Source organism: Centropristis striata, chromosome 10, assembly GCF_030273125.1.
Source record: "Centropristis striata isolate RG_2023a ecotype Rhode Island chromosome 10, C.striata_1.0, whole genome shotgun sequence".
In the NCBI taxonomy this organism is placed as follows: Eukaryota; Metazoa; Chordata; class Actinopteri; order Perciformes; family Serranidae; genus Centropristis; species Centropristis striata.
This window is the reverse complement of record NC_081526.1, coordinates 19654843-19666847: the sequence shown is the minus strand read 5'-3', so window position 1 is coordinate 19666847 and position 12005 is coordinate 19654843. Positions and strand designations below refer to the sequence as shown.

The following is a 12005-nucleotide window of genomic DNA, read 5'->3' as shown; positions in this document are numbered from 1 at the left end:
TGAACTTCATGGTTAGGTTTAGGCACCAAAACTACTTGAGTAAGTTTATAAAAAAGATTGGGGTTTTAAGTTGAAATAACTACTTCCATATGTACTGTAACTACTGGACACTGTGTGTAGGTGATGCACTGATGCTATCATTGTGAGACAGGGCACAGTGTCTAAGTGTAATCAGGGTGCTATGAGCTCAGTGTTGAGTTCTCCTGTAACAGATGTGGCACAAAGTAGACAGAAAACAAACTTCATTTTCACTGCACACAAAAAACTTTATGGAGAAATTTTGGCCCCATGAAAATACTTTTTAAAAACAGTTTTTGCTTAATTTTAGTCCCATCTCTGTATTTTGCAAGTCAATAACACGACATATAATGCAATTCACAGTAAACACGTGTGTATGAAATACTTAATTAGTTAGAAAAATGAAAAACATGGTCTCAAAGCAATATATCACCAAAGAAGAAACAAGAGGTTCTCCTCCAGATGAATTTGGCAACAAGTCATGATGCATTTAGATCAATAGACTAAACATGCTCAACAAATCATGGAAGTGAAATAGAGAAAATCTAAATTGCCGAGTTGCAGGTTCTCAAGAAGAATGCAAAAAAAATACATTTTCCAGATCTTGTAAGGATTAAGAATTAAGTATGACACAGGCCGCCTATTTTCAAGCAGTTGTTCAGTCAGTTACAGAAAATATGTAGTGACCATACGAGGTTAAATTAATTTTCTTTGTAACACTGAGTAAAAGTTGTGAAAAACAAACATCAGAAGTTAAATTTAACATTATATCACGTGATGTCCAAACATAGTCATAGTTTTATGTCAAATATAAGTGAGATGAAAACCAAATCCATCTGTTTCAGCATCACATTTTTTTATTACATTAAATAACATTTCAGACATTTACTGTGCTGGTAAGGTGAAGGCTGTCCCTCTGTCCTCAGGTCCAGGGTTAGGGTTAGGGACATTTAAGATAATGGTGTCATTAGTATTTAATTCAGATTGTTGTCTGCAGTGCCTGAATTGGACCAAAAATGTGGCAGAAAATTGTTTAAAGATATGACTATTGGCCTTATTATCATTTTTAAATTGAGGGAAAGAAGAGCTTCTTCATGCTCAGGACTGATGATACGAACAGGGACAGAGAGCGAGGAGGAGACGGTGTCGTAAAACGTGACATGTGACACATTCATACTGCTATACTGTAGATAGTGTTTCCAGGAGAGGCTGTTCTCACAGTTTGGGAGTGTCGGTGGGAGCCAGCGGCGCTCTGCCCCTCAGGAATCGAGGCGGTACATTCCCGTCACTGTCACCTCCTGCAGAGTTGAAACATCAAAACTTCAATTAGGAATGTTATGATCACACGACAAACTCCACTGACATGAAAGACAATTATAGGTTGTGTAAATAACAATAATGCAGAATGCAAATTCACAATCTCAGAATTCAGATTATCAGTTTGAACATTCACCTCATAAAAACCCACCTGCCCTGGTAGGGGAAGGGTTAGGATTAGAGCGTAAGATTATCTAAGTCAAAATACATGTTTATCTTCTAGTTTCTGCAGTTGTTTTTGTTTAGCATGTGGCTGAAACACAAATCTACTTCAGTTAGACAAGACAAAACGTTTTTTATCCACTGATGGGCAGGTGGGTTTTAAGAGGTTAAATATATTGTCTTTGTGCAGTTTTTCATTGAATATATGTCACAAATGGTGAAAATAATTGCATTCTGTTTTATTGATGTTTTAGACAAGATCCCAACTTATTCTGGAATTCTAACCCACACCTATGAGGCAGACTGCTGAAAAACCACATTCAATCATGTGCTAAACTCCAAACTGGTTGTTTTTTTGGCACACAATGAATAAACAGCACTCTGTGTTGATAATTCTTCTATGCCTGAATTAACAACATGGGTGTTTATCATTGTCCTCATTCTACCCCAGTCATCACTCTGCTCTGCATGCTTGCAAAGAGCCAGAATCCTGCATGTTCACATAAGATCAGTTGATCATCAGTGTGGAAAACCAGGCATCTGCTTTATAGATTTTCATTTTTTCAGGATTGTCGTTAAGAAAACTCCTGTAATCATGTTTTGCAGATAATTAAAATGGGTTGCTATTTTGAGCAGATCTTTGGTTGGCAGATTATTAACCTCCTACATCTCTACATACCTCGTACAGTGAAGCTGTTACTACTGTGATAAATTTGACCGACTGCTTCAGAGCCACACTGCAACCCAAACCCGACTCTGACCCGACCATGCAGCTATGAAATGTGATCCTCCACCTGTGATTGGGCGGGGGCTGCTTTTGGGATGGCAGGATGGGGTGAGGAGGGAGGTCAGGAGTGAGCAGATAAGCAGACAGACAGCCAAAGGGTGGATTGGATTAATACCATGTTTCTGCATTTATTAAATATTCTTTCATTTTTTGGACATCCGCTAAATTTCTGATCTGTAATCCTCATCAGATAAGAACACAGCAGCTGCCCGGCTGTCCTCACTGCTGCTCCTACAATTACAACTATACAATTATACAACAATTCTCCTACTTCATAAGATAAATAAACTCTTACAAACCCCTCATGGATTAGCTGGAAATAGCATTTTCCAAGAACTAAAAACAGTGCTGTTTTTCAGATTTTTTTTTTTCATTAGAGATGTCTGATTCGAGTTAAAATGAGAACAACCTTAAACAGCACAAAACTGCAACATACACATTAAAATAGCAGTAATATTAATCCTAATACATTTATTATTAGCAGTGGCGGTTCTAGACCAATTTTATTGTGGGGGCAAAGGAGGGGCCAGTGTTTAATCAGAGGGGCACATTAAAAATCGTCAAAAATGATATTTAAGCATTCAAAACCTTTATTTTAGCTAAAAGTCTCATATTTGAAAGAACTTCATTGATTGAAGCAATGAGACTTACCAACATTAACAGTTATTTTTGTATGGCAATGACATTTCTAATTTTTGTGCACAATTTTTTATTTTTTATTTTGAAAATGCAGTGCAGTGAGAATGATCTTTATATTTAGCTTTTATTGCACAATTAAACTATTATACAATGTACACATTATGTGTTCCTTTTGTGTACAATGAGATATTGTTTGAACAAAAAATAGGTAAGAATTGCTTTGTCGTTCATCGTTATAAATTGATCATTTTATTATTAATTTGACACAGGGACCACAGCAGGGGCCAAGGGCTTCTTCACAGGGGCAGTGGCCCCGGTAGGCCCCTGTGTAGAACCGGCACTGATTATTAGACAAGGGAACCGAATGTTCCAAAATGCTGACTCATTTCTGGGTTTTAGGGCGCATTCATGCAGCAGTCGGGTTAGTAAGAATGGTGCATTGCAACCCACCCATGCACACACACACCCACATGACCCAAGCTGTCCGCCCAGGTGCAGTACTTACATGTAGCTTAAGTGGTGACCCAGTGTGTTAGCTCCAGCACCCTGCCCCTCTACCTCAAATAATCCCTTTCACTGCCATAATCCATTAATGAGCCTGCCACATCACCAAAGTCCTCCAGGACCAGGCTGGTGGAGTCCTCACCAGTGGGCAGCTCGGAGTCTGATGCCCAGGGGAGCTCATAGTGGCTATGCTGGGGGACCCGGGGTTCATCCATGCTGGGGTTCCTTGATCCCTGCAGGTGGGGTTGAAATTGGTCTGGATCTGGCATCTGATAGGCCGGTGCTGGGTCTTCAACTTGCTCCTTGCCGATGCCGCCATCACTACCGCTGCCACTGCCGCCCTCGCTGCCCTGCGAGGACGGGGCCAGCACGTGATAGAGGCTGGGCAGGCGGATGTCTAGCAGCACACCACTCTTGATGTAGAGCTTGTTGTTGAGGTTGTAGAGCTTCTCAGCGATGTCGTAGCCCAACATGACAGAAAAGATGCGAGCGATGTATCGCTCCTTTGATATCAACAAATAGAGGCGACGGCGACGCCATGAGATGTAGCGGGAGTCTTCCTCTGCTGTCATGGTCACCTGGGGAGAAAGAAGGAAACACCTGAATATGTTTTCAGGAGTGTGCTCTATTTTGTTTGTATCTTGCATGCACATGAGGAATTGTTTGTGCTTTCTTGCGGAGGGTTACATGAAGAATTGATACAACCAATCCATCATTTAAGTTGGAATCACAAGGTGGATAGCTTAGCTTAGTACAAAAATTGGAAACAGTAAAAACAGCAGACTGATTCTGTCCAAATTTTTTTTTTTAATCTGCCTACATGTACCAGAATCTATGTATTTATTAACACCAAGCAGCAACCTCCAGGCCTAAAAAAGTGCACATTACCTCAGGAAACATTTTTCCTAATGAGTTTATGGTCTTATAGTCATTAGTTCTAAGTCTCAATACAGGATGATGTTCATTTTGAAAAATATGGTCCAATTTAGAGTAAAATAGGCGATAAACCAGTGTATGAAAATATTCATTAGCTGCAGCCCTACTTCCATTTCATTGATCTGATACCGAACGCAGCCAATATCCAATATAACCCCTAGGCCTTGTTTCAACTTTAACCAAACTAATCCAAAGCAACAGGATCTGTGAAAGAGAGTAGGACAACTGCCTTGGTCAGCTTTTCAGTCAGCTGCTGAGTCTGATAGAAGGGAAACAAAAGACAACTTGATATCCACGTCTTGGTTTCTTCTTCCAAATCCTTCAATGACGGACTTCAAGTTAATTTAACATTTTAGGGCCACAATTTGAGCCTCATAAATTAACCGCACGTTGAGTCCCACACTGTACCTGAAACTTGCCCTCCTCGTTTGGTCTCAGAGACTCCCACTCTGGAGAGTCGAGGAACTGGTGGCGGTGGATGTAATGCAGGAACTGACCTTCCAAAGATACGTTGATCCTAAAAGAGAGAAAGAGTAAGAGACAAGGTTTAAAAAGAGAGACAGGGATTAAGACCTGATAATGAGAGCCGAGAGAGAGAGAGCTAGAGGTCACTTTGCAAGTAAATATCTCTGCCAGGGCGCCTACGGACAGACTAAAGACTAGTTCCTTAGCACATACCAGTGGTTGAAAGTAACTAAATACATTTATTCAAGTACTGTTCTTAAGTACAGTTTTCACATACTTGTACTTTACTTGAGCATTTTTTTTTGCTATTTTATACTTTTACTCCACTACATTTTTGAGGCAAATAATGTATCTTCTCTGCAATACAGTTATACTAGTTCTTTTTTACTTAATAAAAAATACCTTATCTGATAATGCGATGTGATGCAGTTTTGATGTTACTAGCTACACGTTAAAATGCATCTCATGTCAATTCACCAAAAAATATTTAAAGTACAATTTCATAAGTACATAATTTTAAGTAAGATTTTCAATGCATGGCTTTTACTTATACTTACTTTTACTTACTTGCATGTCTTACTTTTAACTATATATATATATATATATATATATATATATATAGATAGATATATAATATTCCAAAACCATAGAAGGAGCCATTTTGGAGAATAAAAACTTTTGCTTTTGATACTTTAAGTATCAACTCTAAAATATTTTGATCATAGTTCTGTACTTTTACTCATTGTAATATTCTGAATTCATAACTTGTAGTCGATTATTTTTAGACTGTGGTATTTCTACTTTTACTGAAGAAAAGTAGAAATACGATACGAAATAAGAGTACTTCTTCCACCATACATTAATTGATAATACAGAGTTACTTATTCTGCCAGGATTCTTTCAGGAATCAGGACCTTCCTCCCTCAGAAGGAAGCTTTATTTTAAAACTTCCGCAGAGTGAGATGTTCCAGCAGCACACTAAACATTAAGCCTTCAATGGATTCCGTCAAAAGCTCCCATTTCATCCTTATTTCATAGTGAGTTTAATTTTTGTCACATCAGAGCTGCAAACAATCTGCTTATCATCAATCACCTGACATCTATTGAGAGAAAGTCTCCTCCAGGAAATTATTAATTGAAAAAGCACCTCAATGTAAAGTATCACTACTTAGAAAGGATAAAACTATGACATTTGAATAAAGGTGTAATTACAAATCATTATAAACCAGTGGTGGAAGAAGAACTCAGATCTTTTATGAGTTAAGTATGTAGCAATACTAGAGTGTAGAAATACAGTTACAAGTACAAGTCCTGCATTGAAAACTAAGCTACAAATGTACGAACATCAAAATAAACTAAAATAAAATACTATTTTTTTTATGGTATATTTTAGATTAATGTTATATTATCATTTATATTATATTATTGGATTATAAATATTGACGCATTAATGTGTGTCACTTTGATGTTGCAGCTGGTAAAAGTGAAAATAATTTTAACTACTTAATAAAATGTATCTGCTGGGGATCAATATGAATTTGATCTTAACAAATACATCCTCATTTATTTGTTGATTATATTTTGTTTTCTTATTATAATCAGCATAGCATTATTTTATTATAATTAGAAAAACTATTATATTATTATACTGTATTATATTATTAGTATTTTTGTTATCATTATTATCTGTAGTAATGTAAAAAGTATCATATTCTCTTATGTAATCTTGTGGAGTAGAATTTGCAAGAAAATGGAAATTAAAGAAAAGTGCACCTCAAAATGGATATAAATATGGAAACACTGCTATTCTGTATTCAGATGAATGTTTATCAGATTGTTTGTTACCTATATAGAACCTCTCTCTGTGACAGAAATCTTTAAATAGACTGCAGAGCAATAGGTGTTAAGTAACAGCTATTTTGTATTGTAGTATTAATTACCATGTACAGCACTTTACCGTGCCAGGAGTAGGGATTTCTACTGAGGGAGCCCCATGCTAAAAATGTCCGTGTACTGCTGGTTACAGTACCAGAGGCACGTTCACTGTATGTGCAAATGTATGTGGACACGTCTATCTTTAGGTCTGATTTCTGATTTCAGCCTCTTAGTTACAATTGAAGCTGGTGTAGGCAGTTTTCAGGAAAAGGAAAATTAAATTATAGACAAAATAACAAATAATTTTTAGTCTTTTATTTGTTCTTTTAAATTTGGCTCGTGCGCTGAGCTGTCAGCAGAGTGGCCAACATTTAATTTAAGCGTCCACTCCTGTCCCAAAGTACAAAGATATCATTTAACCAGTTGGCAGAGTGCAGGGGGGACGGCACACCAGTGAGTCACAGACAAAAATACTCTGTTTACAACATTTCTCTTGTGTAGGCTCCAGGACTGTGAAATCTAATGCAGCTCTACTTTGAGGATGTTTGGACGAAGAGGATACATTTCCTGTGCCGGTTACATGCTGCCAGCAACTTTAAAAAGAGCTCAAAATAGGAGTCCAGTTCTGCAGCCAGTTAAATTAGGAGATTTCCTTAAAACAATGGCAGCGAGCAGGAATTTAAAGCAATAAGCACTATAATATAGAGTTTTAACTTGAGGACACATTTGTTATGAATAAACCTTTTGGTTAAGTCTTAATTTGTGACACTAAAACCTGCAACAACATACTATTAGCTGTGTTGAAATACAGGGGAGAGAGAAAGAACTACTTTAAACATTCTTTGCCTTAAAATAGTTGCCATTTTGGGAAGCTTTTAGTATTCAGTTATTGTTGAGGGTCTAAAAATAGTGCTGGTTTAAAAGTGTACTTTTTGGGTACTTGGACTTTGGTTGAGTGTTTCCACTTTCTGCTACTTTAACTCCACTACATTTCAGAGGGAAATAATGTACTCTTTGTTTCACTGCATTTATCTGACAGTTGGATTAGGACCATCTCATTAACAGGATGCATGAAGAAAATTAAATACGTTTGCAGGGTTAACTTTGTTTTATCTTGGTTATCTTAAACGTTCATATTAATCTGACTATATAATATAAAATCACTCAATGGGGGCTGTTTAGCAAAATTAATACTTAAACATTTCACACATAGCTGCAGCGATGAAGTGTACAAGGTGTTTTGGTATGTGGTGAGATTACTATTGGGTGTAGTACTTTGACATAAGTCAACTATTTTAATATATTAATTAGTAACTATGTGTATTGTGAAAAGAGTTGCTTAGAGAATGATGAAAACTACATGAAACACAAATGACAGATTCTAAATGCTAACTAATGTTGCTCCATGTTGACTGCTCCACTAACTGTTCACGGTACCAACTTCTTTAAAGGTGATGGTACTATATGTGTTTACAGATTGTTTCCACTGCCTCCAAATGGGAGGTTTAAGGCTGCAGGTTTAAGAAACACTTGACCATTCACTTTGACTTGATGGGCGTTATCAATGGTTATTAGCCTCATAGATATGAGTCAGTGACCTCTGCTGGCCATAGCAGTTATGGTAAATGGACCTGCACGCTTTCCTTGTTGCTTTGCGACCACTCAAAGTGATACACTACAGACTGCGCTCATTCACCCTTTCACACACACTCATACTGGCAGAGGCTACCCTAAACCCTGGTGCCACCTGCCACCATTGGAAATTCATTCACACACAATGAACAGCATTGGGAGCAATTTGGGGTTCAAGGATTCTGCGACGGTCAGGGAACGAACCACCAACCCTCCGGTTGGGGGGCAACCCGCTCTACCAACCAAGTTATGATGGAAGCAAATGAGGATGTCAGGTGTTGTGGTATAAAGAGTGGCAAAGTCCACACAAGTATTTTGTTTGACGAATCCATTGACCTCAAACACAGGACTTTGACCCAGGAGACGACTGTTTGTGTCACAAAAGTCAACTTCGACCCATTTTAATTGACATACTTAAGTTACATAACCAATTTACGCTACATTATGTAACAAACTTATTCTAACCCAAACCATAACCTCTTCTTAAACCCACAGCCCAAGTATTTTATTGTTGTTATTTTGACACAGACTCTGTTCTTTGTTTCCTAACCAACACTTGGTAACAGGTTGCAGCAGTTCAGAAATGCAACATATCTGTGGTTTGCAGACAAACAATGCCAACATTTATACTGGAAGAACCAGTTTTGGTGCCTAGACCTCATAAATCTGCAAACGTTTCATAGGTTGTGTCAAGAAGTTATAGATTTCTAGAGTCCAGATTTGCAGAACTCTTGCAAGATGGTTAGGGGAGACGGTGAGCCTTGTTTCTATTAAAGTCTAATTTGGGATAAAATAGTAATTTTGAAGCGAAATTTTGAAAGTTGCGTTCAAGAAATGCAAATTAGGGACGTTTCCATCAACTGGTTTAGAGAAAATAAACAAAGCTACATAAACGTACTTTCGTCAGAAGATGGCAATGTAAAGTTTCACTGCAGGCCATTCCGTCAGTAAACAGGAGAAGAAGTAGAGAGAGGAAAAAAAACAATTGCTAATCAGATAACTTCTTCTGACTTTCATGTCGGCCTTATCTTGACCAGAAGAGCAGAGAAAAGCATTTTCATCTCCGGTTTAGAGCATTAACTTTTTTTCGAAAAAAGGCCTCAAGCAAGCGTAAAACCTTTTATGGGCATTTTCGAAAGTTTAATCACACTTTGGTGTTTCCATCAAGCTGTTCTCATGCAAATCTTCAAAATGTGCATAGACATTTTTTAAACCAACACGAGTATTGGCCTTAAATGGTAAGTTTTAAGCTATGGTTATTCTTATTTTTGCAAATCTAGGGTTACTTTCTAGACAGGAACTGTTTCATAATGTTCGATATGAACTGATGTTTTACCCATCAGAAGCGTTATAATGGTAGTGATAAGAACTGAAAACAGCCATTTAATGGGCTGATAACATTCCAAAGGGGTGCTGAGGAGACACTTCTGTAGTGATTTGCATTACACGTGTGCAGATGTACACACACATGCCCACACGCACACACTCCCCACCTCCCAGACAGCAGAAAGGAGAGCTGGTTAATGGGCGTCTTGCCCTCCACAGCGTACGTCTCTCCAGCCTTCAGCTCCACCACCTTGTTTTCAAAGGCGCTTGCGACCTCCTTGAACACCTGGACGGACACGCCCAGCGGCAGGTAGACCGCCTGGTAGAGGGCAGTCAGCTCCTCGCTGCGTATGCCCTCCTGGTGCAGCCGGAAAAGCAGGTGGCAGATCTGAAAAAAGCAGGCCAGCAGCAGAAGCAGGTTCCAGGTGAAGACATCCAGGCCGCACATGGTCATCCAGCCCCACAGGGTCATGCACAGGAAGGCAGGAGTCAGGAAGCCGAAGATGAAGAGGCACCCGTAGGCCCCGCTGCCTCCCATGTAGCCCAGGAATAGCATGGTGTTGCCCAAATGGTAGATGGCTCCCTCTGTGTTGTTAGTCCAGCCATCGCAGAGAGGAGGAAAAAACAAGCTGTCCAGCAGAGTCGTGTTGTCTGTGCTCATGTTTGTCTTCAAATAACAAGCTGAGAAGAGGCTTCTGATGCACAAAACAAAGAAAAAACACTTCTTATCCAATGAACTTTGGTGCTATTTATGTCCCAGCAACATGTACGACTAGATGTTTTGTTTGATCAAAAATAAACAGCCAACACTGACAGAAGAATGTCACAAGTAAATGTTTGTTCCCTTGGCGTGCAGTGGAAAATTCTTCAACGTGAAGAAGTTCTCACGGCTCTATTTATTATAGAAACACAGCTGGAATGGGTTTCTTCTTCTCTCATTATGCGTCCATTCCCCTCTCTCTCCTCTGTTTTTCCCTCCTGTCGTCTCTCTTGCTGAAGCTTTTCTGTCTATTTCTCTCACCCACTGGCCTGCACTGTGAAGCCAACAGCTGGAAGAGAAGGGATAAGGGAGGGTGGGCGTTGATAGAGCCCTAGAAGGATAACCATGTTTGGAATTGAAACCCAAGGAGGGAAGAGTGGTGGACAGAAAGCAGGCCTGCTACTTAACATAACAGAAAGAGAGAGAGAGAGCGAGGCAGGAAACGGGAGGGAGGACAGGGACTATAACAAATATCTACGAAAGAAATTCAGTGTCTCACACACATTAAAAAAAAAAAAGTCCCAACAGATATTCCTTATATATTCCTTCCCTACCAAAACTTTGAGTCCAGTTTACTCTCAGCAGAGCTCAGCTGGTGCATATTTAGGGACACTGAAAAAAGGATGACAGCACAGGTCAGATTTCAGGTATAAACACCCACCACGACCACAGCCGCTTCACATATCCGGCTCTACTCTCAGACAGGAGAACTCACAGGGTCCATCTCAGTCTCAATTCATTAGAAATTCTTCTCCGCTTTAAGCAAAACGGACAATAGGACAAAATGACCCTATCCAGAAGCCAAAGAGCCTGTATTTACGCAAATATGAACCAGTATTCTTCATGCAACAATTGAAGTTATCAGAATTAAAAATGTTCAGTGGGAAAATAGATTTAATGTGTGGTCAATGAGTAAAAACCCTTCTGCAATGTCTTGGTGTTGTTGCATCATTGTTGAAAGTGATTCAATATACTCAGTAAATTTACACCTTGCTGCCATCAGGTGTTTTCAGACCTGTCTTGTCAAACTAGTTGATTCCCAAGTACACACGCTGAGAGAATTGTTTCTGTTGAAGTTGGTAACATTTGAATGTCTTCAGGCTATGGGAAACCTGTCAAACTGCTCAACAGTGGACATGCTAAAACGTCACTGCACCAACAATTTCCCAATGCATTTGATACCATACTAGTCAGGTATTTAACCCAAGAGTTCATGGCCAGTTTCTCAGGATTTGATAAACCAACTGATGCTCCTACACTTTGCTTTGAGCAGTTACTTTACTGCTGAACGCAAGAGTGGGGACTTGAGTTTTGTCAGTAAATTAACACTCATTCAAATGCAAGGAGGGGTTTGTGCTTATAGGATGCATCAATAAACTATGCAGTAATCAAAATGTTTACAACTGCAGAATACCCAGTGCCAAGAAAAAGGCTTAAAGTTATTAAACCCACTGTTGAAACAGTCCAGCTTCACATTTCTAGTAGGTTTAAGTGAAAGTGTCAAACTAGATGTCCGCTGTGAGGCACACTTCAGCAACACACTACAGAGGAAGAATGCAGATATGCCAAGTATTGACTTTGCAA

General features: G+C 39.0%; 1 protein-coding gene across 1 annotated transcript; it reads right to left on the bottom strand.

Moving 5' to 3' along the window:
* Positions 1-1757: 1757 nt before the first annotated feature.
* Positions 1758-11985, bottom strand: popdc2 (popeye domain containing 2). Its single transcript, XM_059342585.1, has 3 exons — positions 9829-11985; positions 4772-4880; positions 1758-4005 (listed from the first exon to the last, which is right to left on the bottom strand). Exons 1-3 carry the CDS (start codon positions 10320-10322, stop codon positions 3478-3480), a joined length of 1131 nt encoding a protein of 376 aa, XP_059198568.1. The 5' UTR covers positions 10323-11985; the 3' UTR covers positions 1758-3477.
* Between the last annotated feature and the right edge of the window lie 20 nt (positions 11986-12005).

Bases quoted from the DNA above. Each gene is read 5' to 3' on its own strand.
- popdc2 (XM_059342585.1), bottom strand. From the start codon at position 10,322: ATGAGCACAGACAACACGACTCTGCTGGACAGCTTGTTTTTTCCTCCT. The intron at 4,881-9,828 runs GTGGGGAGTGTG...TCTCTCTTTTAG, and splicing joins TCCTTTCTGCTGTCTGGGAG to GATCAACGTATCTTTGGAAG. The intron at 4,006-4,771 runs GTACAGTGTGGG...CTTTCTCCCCAG, and splicing joins ACGAGGAGGGCAAGTTTCAG to GTGACCATGACAGCAGAGGA.